The sequence below is a fragment of the Spea bombifrons genome, chromosome 2 (assembly GCF_027358695.1).
Source record: "Spea bombifrons isolate aSpeBom1 chromosome 2, aSpeBom1.2.pri, whole genome shotgun sequence".
NCBI classification, from domain to species: Eukaryota; Metazoa; Chordata; class Amphibia; order Anura; family Pelobatidae; genus Spea; species Spea bombifrons.
In genome coordinates, this window is record NC_071088.1 from 138,731,598 (window position 1) to 138,753,362 (window position 21,765).

Genomic DNA, 21,765 nt, shown 5'->3' on the forward strand with positions numbered 1-21,765 from the left:
CTTCAACCCCCAGCGCTGTATACAGTAATATAACCCCCCAGCGCTGTATACAGTAATATAACCCCCCCAGCGCTGTATACAGTAATATAACCCCCCAGCGCTGTATACAGTAATATAACCCCCAGCGCTGAATACAGTAATATAACCCCCCAGCGCTGTATACAGTAATATAACCCCCAGCGCTGTATACAGTAATATAACCCCCAACGCTGTATACAGTAATATAACCCCCAGCACTGTATACAGTAATATAACCCCCAGCACTGTATACAGTAATATAACCCCCCAACGCTGTATACAGTAATATAACCCCCAGCGCTGTATACAGTAATATAACCCCCAGCGCTGTATACAGTAATATAACCCTCCAGCGCTATATACAGTAATATAACCCCCAGCGCTGTATACAGTAATATAACCCCCCAGCGCTGTATACAGTAATATAACCCCCCCCAGCGCTGTATACAGTAATATAACCCCCCAGCGCTGTATACAGTAATATAACCCCCCCAGCGCTGTATACAGTAATATAACCCCCCAGCGCTGTATACAGTAATATAACCCCCAGCGCTGTATACAGTAATATAACCCCAGCGCTGTATACAGTAATATAACCCCCAGCACTGTATACAGTAATATAACCCCCCAGCGCTGTATACAGTAATATAACCCCCAGCACTGTATACAGTAATATAACCCCCAGTGCTGTATACAGTAATATAACCCCCCAACGCTGTATACAGTAATATAACTCCCCAGCGCTGTATACAGTAATATATCCCCCAGCACTGTATACAGTAATATAACCCCCAGTGCTGTATACAGTAATAACCCCCCAGCGCTGTATACAGTAATATAACCCCCAGCGCTGTATACAGTAATATAACCCCCAACGCTGTATACAGTAATATAACCCCCAGTGCTGTATACAGTAATATAACCCCCCAGCACTGTATACAGTAATATAACCCCCAGCGCTGTATACAGTAATATAACCCCCAGTACTGTATACAGTAATATAACCCCCAACGCTGTATACAGTAATATAACCCCCCAGCGCTGTATACAGTAATATAACCCCCCGTGATGTATACAGTAATATAACCCCCAGCGCTGTATACAGTAATATAACCCCCAGCGCTGTATACAGTAATATAACCCCCCAGCGCTGTATACAGTAATATAACCCCAGCGCTGTATACAGTAATATAACCCCCAGCGCTGTATACAGTAATATAACCCCCAACGCTGTATACAGTAATATAACCCCCAGCGCTGTATACAGTAATATAACTCCCAGCGCTGTATACAGTAATATAACTCCCAGCGCTGTATACAGTAATATAACCCCCAGCGCTGTATACAGTAATATAACCCCCCAGCGCTGTATACAGTAATATAACCCCCAGCACTGTATACAGTAATATAACCCCCAGCACTGTATACAGTAATATAATCCCCCAGCGCTGTATACAGTAATATAACCCCCAGCACTGTATACAGTAATATAACCGCCAGCGCTGTATACAGTAATATAACCCTCCAGCGCTGTATACAGTAATATAACCCCCCAGCGCTGTATACAGTAATATAACCCCCCAGCGCTGTATACAGTAATATAACTCCCAGCGCTGTATACAGTAATATAACCCCCAGCGCTGTATACAGTAATATAACCCCCCAGCGCTGTATACAGTAATAACCCCCAGCGCTGTATACAGTAATATAACCCCCAGCGCTGTATACAGTAATATAACCTCCAGCGCTGTATACAGTAATATAACCCCCAGCGCTGTATACAGTAATATAACCCCCAGCGCTGTATACAGTAATAACCCCCCAGCACTGTATACAGTAATATAACCCCCCCAGCGCTGTATACAGTAATATAACTCCCAGCGCTGTATACAGTAATATAACCCCCAGCACTGTATACAGTAATATAACCCCCAGAGCTGTATACAGTAATATAACCCCCAGCGCTGTATACAGTAATAACCCCCCAGCACTGTATACAGTAATATAACCCCCCAGCGCTGTATACAGTAATATAACCCCCCAGCACTGTATACAGTAATATAACCCCCAGCGCTGTATACAGTAATATAACCCCCCCAGCGCTGTATACAGTAATATAACCCCCAGCGCTGTATACAGTAATATAACCCCCAGCGCTGTATACAGTAATATAACCCCCAGCACTGTATACAGTAATATAACCCCCAGCGCTGTATACAGTAATATAACCCCCAGCGCTGTATACAGTAATATAACCCCCAGCACTGTATACAGTAAAACCCCCATCGCTGTAGACTCCTTGCCTACCCCAGGCCCCTCTTATGTCTAAGTAACCCTGTGCTCATTGGGGGGGGGCACAAGGTGACTGGAAAGAAACCCCATCTGGTCCGGCCCAACCAGACTCCCATGAACTAGCCGGCTTTGGGGCTGTACATGGCCGGAGGCACTTCCTACGCCTGACCGGGACCGAGCTGCTAATTCATGGGACTGTATGGTAGGAACTGCGGAGATGTCGTCGACAATTGGAACTGCATCGCTACGGACATCTCTTGTCCCACCGCGTCGCTCTTTTGGGTTACACGACGCTCGCTCCGGGAATTTTGCATTAATGACCCTGCAGCGTCTACCCGCAAATAGTATAAAAACCGTGCTGTGTAACCTTCCGAATGATCTTTCGCTGAGAATCTCTAAATATTAAGTTGTTGGGTTGTCTTAGATTCAGGAGCCATATGTCTATCCCATGCATGTTTAATCCCAGGGCCGGACTGGCCCACCGGGATACCGGGAAATTTCCTGTCCAGGTGGTCCGGCAGATCTGTGGGCCGGGCCGCCGGCAAACTAACATTGAAACAGCCGCTGAGCGGCTGCAAGCGTGATTGGAAGCCTCCTCCGGCGCCAGGGCCGACTGGGCAAGGGAACAATTGCCCCCCAGGCCGCCCAAAATATAATCTAAACGGCCAGACCGGCTTGCCATATTAAATTTTTTTTTTAAAAGTATTAAAGTAGCGCCGGCCGGCAGCATCAGCACCCAGCGGCCGTGTGCGATGGCCGCCTAGTGACAGGAGCGGCATGAGGGGTGGAAGCTCCTCCCCCTCGCACTCAGACTGCTGAAGCACCGGATGTCGTGTCAGTGACTTCCTGTTACCATAGAAAACGGCGGCCTGCAGCTACCAGAGGACGGAGGCCAAGATGAAAAAGCCCCAAAGTGGAAGAAGTAGAAGGTCAGTAAACGGATTTATTTTTTGAACAAACTGTATAATATTTTTTATGTAAAAGCCTTATGCCCTCCCTATATGCCACTCTGCCCCCTGAGCTGCCACTAGCACGCCCAGTCCCCAACTCTGTCTAACTTCTGCTGGGAGGCTGTTCCACTTATTTACCACCCTCTCAGTAAAGTAAATACATTGATATCTTGCCACCCTGGAGGATTAATAAATAGATAGTAAATTATTTTTCCATGGGTTTTCGAAGTGTGGTAACAGTATTCTTAAAATGATGCATTTCAGCATGTTGTAACACGGTTGTAACACTAGGGGGCGATGCTTCGCTACTCTAACGGCTGCTGGAGTTGCCGGTTACTGATACAAAGTGAATCGTGAATTTCATGCTGAATCTGATCTTTAAAGGAATTTATATTTATTATAATTATTAGTAGTAATGGATTTATATAGCGCCATCATATTCTGCGGCGCTGTACAATGGGTAAAAGGGTAATGACAAGTAGCGCATGTTTTCATGTTCATGATCCACCTATAGGTGGGGGGGTTCTGCCACTTTACAGATCTCACTTAGAGTATTGGGGGCAGTTCTGGAGACCCCCATCTGCAGGAAGGTAGAGACACATTGGAGAGAGTTCAGAGGAGGCGACCATAACGGAGAATGGTTTACGGGGTTAAAGATTATCAGGAAAGACTACGGAGTCTCAATGTGTCCAGCTTGGGGGATAGAAGAGAGACGGGAAAGAGAGAGATGGGGAGAGAAAAGAGAGAGACAGGGGAGAGAAAAGAGAAGGGGACGGGAGAGAGAGAGAGAGACGGGAGAGAGAGAAACAGGAAGAGAGAAAAGAGAGAGAGAGAGAGACAGGGGAGAGAAAAAAAGAGAAACAGGAGAGAAAAGAGAGAGAGAGACGGGGAGAGAAAAGAGAGAGAGAAACACGGGAGAGAAAAGAGAGAGAAACAGGGGAGAGAAAAGAGAGGGGGACGGGAGAGAGACATTTAAACACATAAAGGGATTTAATAAAGTACAGGAGGGAATTTATTTCAAAGGAGGAGAAAATTTACAACAAGAAACCGGAATCTAACACTAGAGGCTCAGAGACAGAGAGGGAACGGAATGAAGTGTTACTTTATTGAGAGGGTAGTAGATAAGTGGAACATCCTCCCAGCAGAATACAGTAGAGAGAATTGAAACATGCATGGGAAAGGCCAACTCTTGGTTTTGGGAATATATCTCAAAGAGATCAAAATAACCAAAAAAAGGTGAAAGTGCCATTGCTAGTTCTGGACTCATTAGCTATGTGATGCATTTAACCCCTTCTACCCCACTTAGAGCATCGCTGTTTTCTGGAATGTGATGAATAGCAGAATTTAAAATAAACCGCTTATAGCCGCGGTCTGAACTTTATCCGTTCCCAGCGTTTCCGTGCCTCTCCAGACAAAAGGCTCTACTCCGAGGGGCTAAACCTACACCGCCGAGGTTACGCATCAATCAATTATTTAACATTCGGTTGCTATGGGACCGCGTTATCTGTTTTAGAGGAAATGCAGATGGGCTTCGGTTTTGGGTTCCCTCTGCTGTGGCTTGCTGGTCGTTAACGTTTTAGGTTAATCAGCAGCCACGTGCTCCCTGCACCCGTCCGTGGATTAATGAGTACCGAGGAGGACTCCAGACTCCGGGAGCTCAGCGGACGAAGAAGCGAGAAGATCCCCGTTCCAGAAAAGCTACAATTTCCTTAAAAAACACAGAAGACAACATTAAAAAGAGAACGTCGATCTAGAAAACGATTGGATGTCCAGACGCTCAGCGCCTTCTTTGGCCGTCCAGACGTAAGCGCTTTGGGACTATCTAGAATTCTAGAAAAACTACAATTTCCGTCAAAGAGCATAAAGGACGATATTAGAAGACTGGTGTTCTGGAAAAAGCAAGTCATTGTCCTAGAAAACATTCTGGACGTCAACACAGAAGCGCTTTGGGATGTTCTAGAATTCTAGAAAAGAGTCTAGAAGACATTAACAGACTCGTGTTCCGGAAGAGACCGTCCTTGCTCTAGATGATAATCTTCTATATTGGGCGTTTTTTGGGGTTCCTTTGACCATTTTGGACGTTCTTTTGGAGCATCTCCCGAGGTCGTGTATGTAACACGGAGCTCACCCCCGGAATTCTCTGCGGACAGGGGTTAGAGCGGGTTCCGTTTCGCGCATGAGCATGGTCAGGACTCCTTTTTGAAAGTCTGTGGTGGTGATTCGGCCGTTGAAGCGTTGGGGGGGCGGGGGGGTTGTCACGATGTATCATCGGCGAGGGGTAGAAGACATCTTGGAGAAAGATCAGGGGAAATGGGCATTGCTGCGGAACGTCAACCAGGCCGTGAAGCCAAGCACGTTGCTACCGGTGAGATTCCTACCATCGTTTGGGTTGAAATAACATAAATTATACCAGGGATAAAAAAATAATAATAAAAAAGTAGAAAATGTAATAAAAAATATATTAAAATTATTCTCCACTTTTTAATTTTTAATCTCCATTATTATTATTAATATTATTTTTATTTTACAAGATTTTTGAGTGTAATTCTACCGCTGCACAACGCTGCGGAATCTGTAAATAATAATAATAATAATAATTAATAATAATTACAGTTTTCTTATTTTGTTAAAGGAATTTGGCCGTGAGAATCTATAAAAAAAATCTATATTAAAAAAAATCTATAAAAATATAAAAATCTATAAAATGAAATTCTAATGAACTGAGCAGAAGAATATAAAAACCAAGAGAAATATATCTTATACACGCGCCATTTGTTTTATTATTATTTATTTTCGATATAGCGCCATCATATTCTGTAGCGCTGTACAAGGTACAAATTATGTTTTTTAAATTAAAATGTTAATTGTGTGGGTGGGGGGGTTCTGTTACATTGTAGCGGTCCTCTTATAATTAACCCTTTGATGAGAACTTTTGGCTTGGGAGGTCTCGTTACACAACGAATCAGGGTGCAGGGGGCAGAGCCTGGGAGGTAGAGCAACACTGGCAGTGCTGCGCATGCACAACATGTATCTCTATGTCCCCCGTGGAGTCCCCACCAAGCGCTATATCCCCAAACGCAGGACTGACACAGAGCACGGCGGGACAGCGGGATAGAGCTGCAAATCGTTTGGAGACGTGCATTTTACAGGGCATCTCGCTGGTTTATCTATACATTATACAGGGGGCCGGTCACTGATTTATCTATACATTATACAGGGGGGCCGGTCACTGATTTATCTATACATTATACAGGGGGCCGTCTCGCTGATTTATCCATACATTATACAGGGGTAGGCTTGCTGATTTATCTATACATTATACAGGGCCTTGTGCTGACTTATCTATACGTTATACAGGGGGCCGGTCACTGATTTATCTATACATTATACAGGGGGCCGGTCACTGATTTATCTATACATTATACAGGGGGCCGGTCACTGATTTATCTATACATTATACAGGGGCCGGCTCACTGATTTATCTATACATTATACAGGGGGCCGTCTCGCTGTTTAATCCATACATTATACAGGGGTAGGCTTGCTGATTTATCTATACATTATACAGGGGCCGGCTCGCTGATTTATCTATACATTATACAGGGCCGGCTCACTGATTTATCTATACATTATACAGGGCCGGCTCGCTGATTTATCTATACATTATACAGGGGGGGCGGTTACTGATTTAACTATACATTATACAGGGCCGGCTATAATATGCATGATTTATACTGCTGCGCCATGTGCTAATGTTCTCTCCTCTGATTGGTTACAGGGCGATTATGTCTGGTTGGATCTCAAGACGGGTCGGGAATTTGACGTTCCGGTTGGAGCCGTGGTCAAGCTGTGCGACTCCGGCCAGATCCAGGTTTTGGATGATGAAGGCAACGTACGTGTCCGCGGATCCGCGTGAAGCCCGTTAATGATCAGATTATTACATTTATTATTTGTTTGCCGACCACAATGGAAACCGCGTGAGATCCGCGGACATTTCAATTTTGTTTTAGGAGGTGTGGTTGGAGGCGTGGCTGGGGCGGGGTATTTGTGTAACTGGGTGGGGTATTTAGAAGAAGAATAATGGGTTTATTTACCCCGTTTAATTAAGCCGTTTCCTGCTGTTTCTATACACATTATCGGGGCTTTTAGGGCTGTAGAACCCTGCGATCCCCTCATACCCAGCAAACATTCTGACCTCCTAGAAAAGACGGGCATCAGGGGGAGGAGAGAGGGGGCATCAGGGGAGGAGAGAGGGGGCATTAGGGGAGGAGAGAGGGGGCATCAGGGGAGGAGAGAGGGATATCAGGGGGAAAGAGCAGCCTGGAGATTTCAGAGAAGGACTGGTCAGACTTAACAGGGACACTTGGGAGGTATAAATAGTGACAAAAATAGAGCAGGGAGCCATAACTAAGCCAAGCACACTAAGTAGGCGGAAGCTGGGAGAGACATGAACTAAAACGACAGAAAAAACTCAATTATAAGTTTTATAAAAGTAATTATGTGATCTCTTTTTTTGCTTTTTGTTACTTCTTTTTCTTAATATTCTGCATTTTAAATGAGCTGCTGCTTTTCCTTTTCCAGGAACACTGGATTTCACCCCAAAATGCTACAAACATCAAACCAATGCACCCGACCTCAATCCATGGAGTGGAAGACATGATCCGCTTGGGCGACCTCAATGAGGCAGGGATCCTCCGTAATCTACTCATACGGTACCGTGAACACCTCATATATGTAAGTATAATGGGAGAAGAGAGGGTGGCAAACCGAGCGGGAAACTGAGAAAAGGGTAGTAGATACCTGGAACAGACTTCGAGTGGAATCTCTAACACTCACTCACACTGTACCTTCTCCCCCGCCCGCTTCCATGTCCCCATCTCCTTTCTCGCAGCTCTGCTTCTTCTTCTCTCGCCTCTTCTTGTTCTTTCATCCTTTTTTCTTCGTCCATTTCTCCCCGTTATCAGCTCCGTTAACCAGGCCCCGCGGAGCTCCGGCGCTCCTCAGGGGGGACAGCGCCTCCAATCACGGGAGAGGTTGTGCGTAGAATCTCCGCCCTTGAGGAAGCACTCCGGGAGGCCTGGAGCTGATAACAGGGAGAAGCGGACGAAGAAAGAAGACAGAAGAACGAGAATAGGCAAGAAAGGAAGCAGAGCTGCGGAAAAAGAGACAATATACAGAAGGTAGGGAGACAATGAGAGCGCGTGTGAGAGGGAGTGTAAGCGTGTGTAGGGCAGACACTTTGCACGTCTGCGTGTGGACCCGGCCCACGGGCCTCTCTGACATTCGTGATGTGTTAGTATGTAGCTAATGATACGAAGACAGCTACATTTACACCCCGGACACAGGTGACATTTAATAAGCAGGTGAAGTGGGCGTCTGCCGCAAGTTAACCCTACGAGTGTCATGAATCATTAATAAGGCAACACGGTCCTAGGTTTCCAAGAAGACATCGGTTTGTGACCTCATAATACTTACGCCACCTGACTGCCCTCTCCACTAATCTGTTACTGTGTTGATATTTTATTAATAACCGATATAATGGTGTTTACAGGTTAAAATAATTACTATATATATATATTAGACTCCCTCTTATGTGTATAATATGGGAGCAGCCATCATAACTTCCTGTTCTCAGAATCTGCAGGATTATTCCTCCCCGTTAAATGATCTCTCTCCTATTGTTAAGTTGCTGATTGTTGGTGGTTGGTTCAGGTAATTTGGGGAGAGAAATTGAGGACAGGAAATAAAATAGATAATTTTACCAAAAACCTCTTCTCATACTTCCCATGAGAAACAACAGAATCACCCGCCTGGAGATGCTTTCAAGACTGTTCTAGTTTTTGCCCCATAATATAAAGTTTTCTCATTTGTATGAGTTCTCGGTCTGTTATCTGAGCCCCAATCTACTATACAAACCCCCGACGCCTTATTATACTGCTTGTGGGGAACAATAGAATGGCTCAGTCTTAATCACCCTAATCGGACTCTCTGACTAATGAAAGTCTATGGAGGAACGGACTTCATTAGCATCGCCATAAAGCATCAACTCAGTGTGGTGTTTGAGCACTTGGGGGTTATATTACTGTATACAGCGCTAGGGGTTATATTACTGTATACAGCGCTGGGGGGTTATATTACTGTATACAGCGCTGGGGGGTTATATTACTGTATACAGTGCTAGGGGTTATATTACTGTATACAGCGCTGGGGGTTATATTACTGTATACAGTGCTGTGGGGGTTATATTACTGTATACAGCACTGGGGGGTTATATTACTGTATACAGTGCTGGGGGTTATATTACTGTATACAGCGCTAGGGGTTATATTACTGTATACAGCACGGGGGTTATATTACTGTATACAGCGCTGGGGGGTTATATTACTGTATACAGTACTGGGGGGTTATATTACTGTATACAGCACTGGGGGGTTATATTACTGTATACAGTGCTGGGGGTTATATTACTGTATACAGTGCTGGGGGTTATATTACTGTATACAGCGCTGGGGGGGTTATATTACTGTATACAGCGCTGGGGGGGTTATTACTGTATACAGCGCTGGGGGGTTATATTACTGTATACAGCGCTGGGGGTTATATTACTGTATACAGCGCTGGGGGTTATATTACTGTATACAGTGCTGGGGGTTATATTACTGTATACAGCGCTGGGTGTTATATTACTGTATTCAGCGTTGAGGGTTATATTACTGTATACAGTGCTGGGGGTTATATTACTGTATACAGCACTGGGGGGGGTTGTATTACTGTATACAGCGCTGGGGGGTTATATTACTGTATACAGCGCTGGGGGTTATATTACTGTATACAGCGCTGGGGGTTATATTACTGTATACAGTGCTGGGGGTTATATTACTGTATACAGCGCTGGGGTTATATTACTGTATACAGCGCTGGGGGTTATATTACTGTATACAGTGCTGGGGGTTATATTACTGTATACAGCGCTGGGGGTTATATTACTGTATACAGCGCTGGGGGTTATATTACTGTATACAGTGCTGGGGGTTATATTACTGTATACAGCGCTGGGGTTATATTACTGTATACAGCGCTGGGGGTTATATTACTGTATACAGTGCTGGGGGTTATATTACTGTATACAGCGCTGGGGTTATATTACTGTATACAGCGCTGGGGGTTATATTACTGTATACAGTGCTGGGGGTTATATTACTGTATACAGCGCTGGGGGTTATATTACTGTATACAGCGCTGGGGGTTATATTACTGTATACAGTGCTGGGGGGTTATATTACTGTATACAGCGCTGGGGGGTTATATTACTGTATATAGCGCTGGGGGGTTATATTACTGTATACAGTGCTGGGAGTTATATTACTGTATACAGCGCTGGGGGTTATATTACTGTATACAGCGCTGGGGGGTTATATTACTGTATACAGCGCTGGGGGTTATATTACTGTATACAGCGCTGGGGGTTATATTACTGTATACAGCGCTGGGGGTTATATTACTGTATACAGCGCTGGGGGGGTTATATTACTGTATACAGCGCTGGGGGTTATATTACTGTATACAGCGCTGGGGGTTATATTACTGTATACAGCGCTGGGGGGTTATATTACTGTATACAGCACTGGGGGGGTTATATTACTGTATACAGCACTGGGGGGGGTTGTATTACTGTATACAGCGCTGGGGGGTTATATTACTGTATACAGCGCTGGGGGGGTTATATTACTGTATACAGCGCTGGGGGGGTTATATTACCGTATACAGCGCTGGGGGTTATATTACTGTATACAGCGCTGGGGGTTATATTACTGTATACAGCGCTGGGGGGTTATATTACTGTATACAGCGCTGGGGGGTTATATTACTGTATACAGCGCTGGGGGTTATATTACTGTATACAGCGCTGGGGGTTATATTACTGTATACAGCGCTGGGGGTTATATTACTGTATACAGCGCTGGGGGTTACATTACTGTATACAGCGCTGGGGGGTTATATTACTGTATACAGCACTGGGGGGTTATATTACTGTATACAGCGCTGGGGGGGTTATATTACTGTATACAGCGCTGGGGGGTTATATTACTGTATACAGTGCTGGGGGTTATATTACTGTATACAGCGCTGGGGGTTATATTACTGTATACAGCGCTGGGGGTTATATTACTGTATACAGCGCTGGTTTCTAATAAATGACTTGGAAAACAAAGATGGTGTTTTCACTTTAAAAAAAAACATATTTTAGTAATTTTAATCTTCTCTCATATATATAAAAATCTCCGTTGCGCAGACTTCATCATCATCATTCTCGCAGTACATTGTCTCTGCACGGGGAAAGCATGCGCATGTACACGCTAACCTCGCCTGCTGCTCAACGGGGATGTAAAGAAACCTCCTCCCATAAATAATACGTAATCTATACATTTGCCGGCCATTATTATTGCGGATGAATAAAAATTATTTTTAAAGTGAAACCACCTAATTTGTTTGTTATTAGATGTAATATAATCTCTCCAGTGTTCCATCTATAATAAAGGCTCCTGAGTTTATTTCTAAAGGATACTGCCCCTGTAAATGAGTATGGATATTATTATTATTATATATTATATATTCTCACTAATCATTGGATGCATTTTCGTTTTTAAGACTAACTGTGGAGGTCGGGTAAGTATGGAGCTGTATAGCATTGCCCACGAACGTCCATTATCACCATTCCACCCAATCCATTGCCGCATTGCACTGGTGTCCATTTGCCTGCCTTATAAATCATCTCATCCAGAGCCTCCGGCACCTCGTGTCACTCATGGATTTCCACCTTTTATTATTTATGTGATGTTATAATAACCCCAATGACCCAGAAGGACTTGCTATGGAAATATATATATATATATACTGTGTATAGGAAGGTTCTAGTTGGGTTGAGATGATACTCAAGTTGGGATGTTCCGGTCAACTCAACTGGCCGGGATGAAGTTATTTGTTCACTAACGTGAGCGAGACTGGGACTCAACTACAGCTCAAGTTCAACTCATCTGTGGACCGGAAGCACTGAAAGTTGACACGGCGTCGAGTTCCAAGTTGAGTTCCACAAATGGGCTTCCACTGTTGGTCTAGAATTCTGTAGGACTCGGTAGCACCAAGAAGCTCGGCTCTCATCAAGGCTCCTCTGACTCTCAAGACTCGACTAACTGGCTTGGAAACCGAGCTGCTTAAACCTGACGGGAACCCAGTTTGATGAAATGGGCAACTACCGAGGATGCCGAATGGTGGGTGGTGGCGTCTCAGAGGAGTATAGAGAAGTCCACCTCTTGAGAAGCCTACCTACAGTCAGGAGGATCAAGGATCCCGGTGGTCCCCGTGGGAAACAAACACAAGGCGATCTGAAATCTGTGCCCAGACGTCCCTGTCCAACACAAGCTCACGCTGCGCATGTCCTTACTGGTACTGAGTACCGGCAAATGACATCACATGACACTTCCAGTGACAGCCTGCAATGTGAGAGGAGTTTCTTCAGTCGAAAGCACATAATGCTGATAATGCTGGCTCTGCCATAGGCTGCCGCCTGATCTTAGCTTCCCTTTAGAATTAAAGTCAATACCTGCAAAAGAAAATTACAATAAATAAAAATAAAAATGGGTAAATTGAATACATTTTATCCTGATAAACATAGTAACTTAGTAATTAGTAATTTAGGTTGAAAAAAGTCCATCCTTCCTGCTTTTGATCCAAATTCCTTCTTCCAATCAGATTTCTCCTTGGATGAAGACGCCCTAAAATGTTATTGTTATTATTTTTAGTCGTATTTATGTTGATCCCGGGAAGCGCTCGGCTCCCCTCCTGGGTTCGTCTCCATGTTTGTTCTCGGTTTCCCGGCACCGACGTGTCATTTTCCGTCCGTTGCAGACGTACACGGGCTCCATTCTGGTTGCCGTCAACCCCTACCAGTTACTGCCTATCTACACCCCGGACCAGATCCGCCTCTACACCAACAAGAAGATCGGGGAGATGCCGCCGCATATCTTTGCCATAGCCGACAACTGCTACTTTAACATGCAGCGGAACAGTAAGGACCAGTGCTGCATCATCAGGTAGTGATATATTCAAGCCCAGGCCCGGGGCGGAATAACCCCCTACGGCGCAAAACCACCCCCCGCTGTCCCTCTGCTCAATGGTCTGGTTCCAAGCGACCCATTTACACCATGGAGGCTGTGCCGAGCCAACACAGCCTCCATGTACGGCTTTAAAAGGCGCTATGATGTCATATCCCAGACTTCCGCAGATTAGACGATGGCAGCGGAGGGGTAGCCGGGGGTACCGCTGGTACACAGCATTTTTGATATTGAGGCGTTGACATTTTTTTTTAAGATACATGGTACAGGGTGCGTAGCCTTAGCCCCTGAATGATATGGATAAAGGTCTCTGAAAATAGTTTTTTGAATAAGAACATAAAAGGAGCACAAATGCCATTTTGGGTTCAGAGAGCAGGAAAATACTGAGGATTTTTGTCCAAAAATCTGATATAAAATTTATGGGGTTTTTTTGTCAGCAATAAAATAAATTATTTTTTTTATTATGGCTGTAATTATTTTACGCAGAAAAAAATGTTGAAATTCTACGCACTTTTATGGATGAACCCTTCTGGCCAACATTATTTAACGGTTTCCTATAGAATGCCCCCGTCCTAATTGTTGCCCCCCATACGCTACCCCAGCTATTCTAAACACCATGAAACAGAAAGAGGCGATTGGCCGTCGTATTGACGGATGTGATGTTTTTTTTTTTCCAGCGGCGAGTCTGGAGCTGGAAAGACCGAGAGCACGAAACTCATCCTCCAGTTCCTGGCGGCCATCAGCGGCCAACACTCGTGGATAGAGCAGCAAGTGCTGGAAGCCAACCCCATACTAGAGGGTACGAGAGGGTCCGGTCATATCTCACGGCGTCCGATCCTTTTTCACATTGGAAAATCTAGCCGGGAATAAGTTTTTTTTTTTTTCTTTAAAAATTTAAGATTATTTTTTTTTTTCTGTCAAGTTTTTTTTTTTAAATTATTCTTAAATATAAAAAAAAAATGAGGCACTTTTCTAAAACACTCGAGCTGCGAGCATTCCGTCTGCGTCGAGAGGTTCATTTATTGTGAATGCGAACGCGTACGTAATTAGGTGAGGCGTGCGTGGCGTGAACATTCATTGCCCCATTAAATTAACCCCTTAAGGACAATGGGTGGTCCTTAAACCCATTAAAAACAATGCATTATGAGCCCGTACATGTACGGGCTTTGTCATTAAAGGCTTAAAATTCATGCTTTAATAGAAAATTATAATTTGCATCTGGAGAATAGTAAAGCGTTTGGAAACACCAGAGCGTTCTGTGGGCTACTATCTGTTGTTAATATACAAATAGAAAAAGCGCATTCCAATTTATGTATTTAAACATTAAAATTAAATAATAATAATTAATTTTTTAATTTAATTTTTAATATTTACTTTTTACATTATTTTAATAAAATTATTAAAATCTTCTGAGGATTATTTGCAATGCCTGGGTTAAAAAAAAAAAAATGAATTTCATAAATTTTCCATATTTGTACTTTCTGTTTGAAGCTTTCGGGAACGCCAAGACGATTCGCAATGACAATTCTAGCCGATTTGGTAAATACATCGATATTCATTTCAATAAAAAAGGAGCAATAGAAGGAGCGAAAATTGAACAGTATCTTCTGGAGAAGTCGCGTGTCTGCAGACAGGTAAAGAAGACAAAAAAAAAGGAGAGGGTGGTAGATAAATGGAACAGCCTCCCAGCAGAAGTGGTAGAGGGTAATACAGCGAGGGTATTAAACATGCATGGAATAGACATACGGCTCCTGAATCTAAGACGAGACCAACGACTGATTAAGGTTTCAGTCTTTACAGCAGGAGAAACGGGCGACTATATGGGCCGAAAGGGGGCCGATTTCTCCTTTGATCCTGTTGGCCAGTAAATATTATGTATTCCAGGCTCAGGATGAACGGAATTATCATGTCTTCTACTGTATGCTGAAAGGAATGCCCCCGGAACAGAAGAAAAAGTTAAGTCTTGGGCAAGCAACTGACTACAACTACCTCTGTATGGTACGTGCCAAATATATTTCTAATTTGCCTGGTCTAAAACGCCACTTGGGAGAAAAGTGGGTGTGGCTTTATTGTGGCCTTGTCCACTTCCACTATTGCCCGCCCATTTGTTGACCCTTTATGGTCATACTCAACTCACTTCCTGTGTAGACCACACCCAGAGTGCCTTTTCATTGAGATGCTGCCAATATGTTTTGTGCTGACCAGAACCCACGCTGTTGCCCCATGCCCGAGGTTTTCGGTTGGACGTGGAGAGTTCTTACACCAACGCTGATTGCTTCCAGATGACGTGGGTGCACAGGGGCGCGCTGGGCGTAGTGCCGCCAGCAGCGGTGCACCCCATGAATAATTTTGTATGAAATAGGCAGGCTACCAGGGCCACCAGCTGGAGAGAGGTGAACAGATATGGGATCAGAGAGAAGTGGTTGAGGTGGTAAGACTGAGATCAAAGGTAGGGTCATGGAGTAGATATGGAAGGAGGTCACATGGAGGTCACATGGAAGAAGCAGACCTAGAACCTATGGAACGGGTGCTATAGCATTGAAATTGATACAATGTAATTATTAAAGTATATAGAACATTCTAAATGAATCTGTTCACGTCTGGATGAATGGTTGGACCTTCACGATGAGGTCTTCTCCTGCAGGGTAACTGCACAACCTGCGACGGAAGAGATGACAGCAAGGAATACGCCAACATCCGCTCAGCCATGAAAGTCCTGATGTTTACCGAGACCGAGAACTGGGAAATCTCTCGGCTCCTTGCTGCCATATTGCACCTGGGGAACCTGCGCTATGAAGGTATCGCCTAGAATTTACACAAAAAAACCTCACAAATACCCTGGGCAGATTAAATGGCAGCAATGAAGAAAAAAATATATATACTAAAAGTTAAAATCTGTTGGTTAAACTTTTTGCTGCAAAATAAATTTTTTGGAATTTTAATGGCGCCGTCCCATATAATCTTACAAATTAGAAGAGCTGGAAATTTCTCTCAGGATTCATTTTTTAGTTATTTAAAATTTTACACAGGTTCATAATTATTCAGGGAATGTTTAATTGTCATGTGGCACAAATACAGCACAAATTCGAAAAAAAAGCTTATTACTTTGTAATTGTTTTTATTAAAAAAGAAAAAATCACATTTGTTTTTTTTTTTGTTTTTTTTTTAAATATTTTTAAAAAATCCACAAAGGTTTAGTTCCATAATATTCCTTAGAGTGCAAAAGCTTAATCAAAGTTCTGTTTTTATGCACCTAAAAATTTGATTTTATTCATGTAATCTGCACAAAAATTATTAAAATAACATTAGCAATCAATATGAGTCAAGAATTTTTCCTGAAGAATATTCCTTGGCAATCTCCTAAATCTCCTAAATCTGAACACATTTAATTGTCATGTGGCACAAAAGCAGACGCTGATAGGGTTGTTGCCATGGAAACATAAAACTTTTGCCTATGCTTAAATACAATACTTTATATTTTTTATAATTATTTTTTTTATATTGGGTCTTTTTTAAGAATTAATTTTTGCTCCAATTTTTGGCGCTCTGTAATAAAAAATAATAACTTGAAAAATAAAATGTAAAAAAACAATTTCTCTAAATGAATCGAGACGAAGAGCGATCCGAAGAATAAGGAATAATGCTGCTTTAGCAGAAAAAATAAATAAATATATAGGATAGGATAGACATTTGACCCTTCGCAGGTACAGTTGGGACACGTTGCTCTTGACACCTGACCGTGTGGTCGCCCCCCCCCCGGTCCTCTCCAGGTGACAGCTGCTCTCCGAAGGTCTTCATCTACCTGGGGACATTTATTATTAATGCTCGCTCTTACGTTTCAGCGCGCATGTACGATAACCTGGACGCCTGTGAAGTGGTCTATTCTACCTCGCTGACCACGGCAGCTACATTACTAGAGGTGAGTCACGCAGCAGGTTGTTTTTTGTTTTAATAATTAACGCTGTCATTAGTGGCACGCGAGGGGTTAACGTTTGTTAAATCGCTCGCTGTTATCACTGGCCAATAGAATACAGTTTTACTACAAGGTTGTTCTTTATATAGCGGAACAATAAATGCACAAACATGGGGGGGGGATATTGAGCAAGTTAACATAGAAACCTAAAACCCGCAGGCGGATCGGCCCCATTCGGCCCCCGTCTAGTCGCCCGTTTCTCCTGCTATAAAGACTCAAACCTTAATCAGTCGTTGGTCTCGTCTCAGATTCAGGAGCCGTATGTCTATCCCATGCATGTTTAATCCCCTCACAGTATTACCCTCTACCACATCTTCTGGGAGGCTGTTCCACTTATCTACCACTCCCATTAAAGAGCAGTTAGCTGTTTATTTACGCCTGTTTTGTGGAGTATTTTACATGACGCTGGAGAAAGAGAATTTTACTCTCAATCTAATTAAAAAAATAAATATAATGATCAAAATAAAATTTGTCTTATTTGTATAGAACAATTCTCAACATTAAGCCAACATTCCATTGGCTGCCATGGTTACTACAACACATTAAGCTTTATATCCCATGTTTAGGGTCATTTACTAAAGAAAAGTGAAAAAAGACTAAAAGATGGCGTAAGAAACATTTTTGGATCATAAAATGAACCCGACTTGTAGAAAATCCCGATAAAAATGAGCCACAGTTTCCAACCGGTCAGGTTTATGAAAATGAAAATAATAAGATAATAATATTTTTTTGCTCTCAGAATGTGCAAATATCGAATCAGGTTTTTGGGGGAGTTTTTTTTTACCAAAACTGTACGGTATAAATGAGTGGGGCGTCTGCTGCTTGGTGGGACATCTTGTGGAGGGTACTGGTACTGCGTGCCCCTGCCTGATGGGACTTTCCTGTCCTTCTCCACCGCTCCGTCTCCCATAGGTTGAACCGCAGGACCTGATGAACTGTCTCACCAGCCGTACCATCATCACCAGAGGTGAGACCGTGTCCACCCCACTCAGCATGGAGCAGGCACTCGACGTCAGGGATGCCTTCGTGAAGGTACGTCCAGAGATTAAAAGGAGACCGCTCGGTGTAATACGTCAAGCCCATAGGGACCCATGTTTGTATTCGCAAACTCACTGAGGTTTAGTGGAGCGTCTACGGAATCGATCTTCTCCTGCAAGAAGTCCTAGTTACCAGTTACGTGGTGGCTCTTTTGTGGGAGTTCCGGAATTACTCCTCTCTTTCTCTCTGTGTTCCAGGGGATCTACGGAAGGTTATTCGTGTGCATTGTAGAAAAGATAAACGCCGCCATATATAGGCCGCTGTCCAACGAGCCTAAGGTCACCAGGAGGTCCATCGGTCTGCTGGACATCTTTGGGTTTGAGAACTTCACTGTAAACAGGTAAAGCGTGACACGTGTGACATTTCTAGACGTTTGGTAGAACAATGAAGAACATTGTATCTAGTTGAACACGTCACACTGTTCTATGTGGCTCGGTGACGTTGACGGGAAGATGGCGGCGTTGGCGTTGGCCAACGTCAGTCAACCCATCGAGTTCTGCAGATATACGGAACGCTTTCAAACATTGGAGTCCACGAGCAGAGATAAAGCTCGTTTTCTCTGTTTGTAATGATTTGTCTGCTCTGGAACCCCAGAATTTGGGTGAAAAGGTGGAACTTTTCAAACTTTCTGCTCCCCCTTTTCGCAGCTTTGAACAGCTCTGCATAAACTTCGCCAACGAGAACCTCCAGCAGTTTTTCGTCCGCCACGTCTTCAAGTTGGAGCAGGAAGAATATAATCTTGAAAATATCAACTGGATGCACATTGAGTTCACCGACAACCAGGACGCCTTGGACATGATCGCCATTAAACCCATGAACATCATCTCGCTTATAGACGAGGAAAGCAAGTTTCCAAAGGTACAGCGTACCAGGTTATCGTGCATGCGCGCTGAAATCCAAGGTCTTTGACCCATATTTTAGGAGCTTTTATATTCCAGCATTGGGCAGACTGAATGGACACCTCGATGGGAGAAAAGTACCTTACTGAGAGGGTAGTAGATAAAAAATGAACCCCCGTTTCCATGGATATTTTAAAATGAATGATGTAATAGGGGGATACATCTGTTTTTTAGTGAGCGGCTGACCACGGGGAGGACCCATAGTTGGTTGAGTGAGCGCTTCCATCTTCCGACTGATACTTGTATCTAATGCTAAATGTTATTTGCTTTCAGGGCACCGATACCACTATGCTGAATAAATTAAATACCCAACATAAGCTTAATACATTCTACATCCCCCCGAAGAGTAACTATGACACCCAGTTTGGGATCAACCACTTTGCTGGAATTGTCTTCTATGAAACCAAAGGTACGTCCATGGGTTGGAAATAGTTTTTATTTTGTTTTTGTTTCCTGCCCTTTCCGTTTAGATGAAACTCAGAGGGTTGCCACTCACCCTCACTCACCCTCACTCACCCTCATTCACTCACTCTCACTCACTCTCACTCACCCTCACTAATCCTCACTCTCTGTCTCCATGTCTCCATAGCTCTGCTTTTTGTTCTCCGCTTCTTCTCCTTCTCCCTGTTCTGTGGCTCCTCGTTCTTCTTTCTTCTCCATTGTTCTGCTTCTCTCGATGATCCGTTGGGTTACCTCCTGGAGCACTTCCGCAGTATAAGGAGTCGGGGGGTTTAGTAGATCGGGGGTCAGATAACAGAGCGAGAATCATACAAACGGCTGATATGCAGCTGCCTGAAAACTTTATATTATGGGGTAAAAAACTACAACTGGGGTAAAAAAGAAAACAGAGCGTTATTGTTATTTTTTTAAACAATTTTTTAAAATATTTTTTAAGTAATAAGAAAAATTTAGTGGGAGATCTCCTTTAAAACGCGTTTTATTGTAACGGTCATTTTTTCTTCCCTTTCATGCCTTATTTTCAGGTTTTCTGGAGAAAAATCGAGACACTCTTCACGGAGACATCATCCAACTGGTCCATTCCTCCAAAAACAAATTCATCAAACAGATTTTCCAGGCAGACGTAGCCATGGTAACGTGATTTAAATATAAAATATAAAAGTAACAGAAGCCTGGATTCATCCCGCTGGAACCTGGGCTCACAATTACTGTTTCTAGAGATATTTAGAAAGTTCCGAGACTCTATCCTACCACAACCACAACCCTTACACTCAGCCATGACACCTACAGTCACATACGCAACACGTACAGCTTATAGAGCAGAGAAGAGAGGGGATGGGATAGAATGGAGCAAGGAGAGAAGGGAGCGATGGGATGGGAGAGGAGGGAGCAAGGAGATGGGAGAGAAGGAAGCGAGGAAAAAGGAGAGAAGGGAGCGAGGGAATGGGAGAGGAGGGAGTGAGGGGATGGTAGGAGAGAAGGGAGCGAGGGGATGGGAGAGGAGGTAGCGAGGGGATGGGAGAGAAGAGAGCGAGGGGATGGGAGAGGAGGTAGCGAGGGGATGGGAGAGGAGGGAGCGAGGAGATGGGAGAGGAGGGAGCGAGGGGATGGCAGAGAAGGGAGTGAGGGGATGGGAGAGAAGGGAGTGAGGGGATGGGAGAGAAGGGAGCGAGGGGATGGGAGAGAAGGGAGCGAGGGGATGGGAGGGAAGGGAGTGAGTGAGGGGATGGGAGAGGAGGGAGCGAGGAGATGGGAGAGGAGGGAGCGAGGGGATGGGAGAGAAGGGAGCGAGGGGATGGGAGAGAAGGGAGCGAGGGGATGGGTGAGAAGGGAGCGAGGGGATGGGAGGGAAGGGAGTGAGGGGATGGGAGAGGAGGGAGCGAGGAGATGAGAGAGGAGGGAGCGAGGGGATGGGAGAGAAGGGAGTGAGGGGATGGGAGAGACATTTAAATACATAAAGGGATTTAATAAAGTACAGGAGGAGAAAAGTTACAACAAGAGACCAGAATCTCACACTAGAGGGTCAGAGGCTGAGATGAAATGGAAGGAAGTTTTACTTTACTGAGAGGGTATTGGATAAGTGGGACAGCCGCCCAGCAGAAACGGTAGAGGGTAATACAGTGAGGGGATTTAAACATACATGGGATGGAATCTAAGCTTTCAAAATCTCAGACATGCCTTCTATCTTGAAATCTTACGTGAGGCGTATAGATATAGACGTCACGCTATGAACACGAGCCCACTAAAAGTTAGAAGCCCCTCAGACACATCTGTGCACACGAGGAAAGAACCATCACACCGCCATCACACCGTCTCTACGTACATTCATGTTTTCCATTTTTCCCAATCATTTCCGGAGGTAGGTTTGCTCTGGCGTCCCCTGCTCCGCTCCGTCTCGGGGGCCGATGGGATACCAGAGCCCACCTACCCCCCGCCTGCTCCGTCTCACCCGGATTAAGGCATCAGATCTTCATCATGGGAGATGCCCCCGAGTCCCGCCATTAGCGTCTGAGGTCCTTTCAGTG

General features: G+C 44.2%; 1 protein-coding gene across 1 annotated transcript in view; it reads left to right on the forward strand.

Moving 5' to 3' along the window:
* Positions 1-5,508: 5,508 nt before the first annotated feature.
* The window catches only part of MYO7A (myosin VIIA), a 52,112-nt gene continuing 35,855 nt past the window's right edge, over positions 5,509-21,765 (forward strand). Inside the window, exons 1-14 of the mRNA XM_053456705.1 lie at positions 5,509-5,625; positions 7,039-7,152; positions 7,842-7,994; positions 13,167-13,351; positions 14,050-14,171; positions 14,864-15,006; positions 15,257-15,370; positions 16,017-16,170; positions 17,215-17,291; positions 18,258-18,377; positions 18,581-18,723; positions 19,031-19,241; positions 19,556-19,691; positions 20,266-20,372. Coding sequence (XP_053312680.1) covers positions 5,521-5,625; positions 7,039-7,152; positions 7,842-7,994; positions 13,167-13,351; positions 14,050-14,171; positions 14,864-15,006; positions 15,257-15,370; positions 16,017-16,170; positions 17,215-17,291; positions 18,258-18,377; positions 18,581-18,723; positions 19,031-19,241; positions 19,556-19,691; positions 20,266-20,372 — 1,884 coding nt within the window. The 5' untranslated portion in view covers positions 5,509-5,520. The remainder of the gene's footprint in view (positions 5,626-7,038; positions 7,153-7,841; positions 7,995-13,166; positions 13,352-14,049; positions 14,172-14,863; positions 15,007-15,256; positions 15,371-16,016; positions 16,171-17,214; positions 17,292-18,257; positions 18,378-18,580; positions 18,724-19,030; positions 19,242-19,555; positions 19,692-20,265; positions 20,373-21,765) is intronic.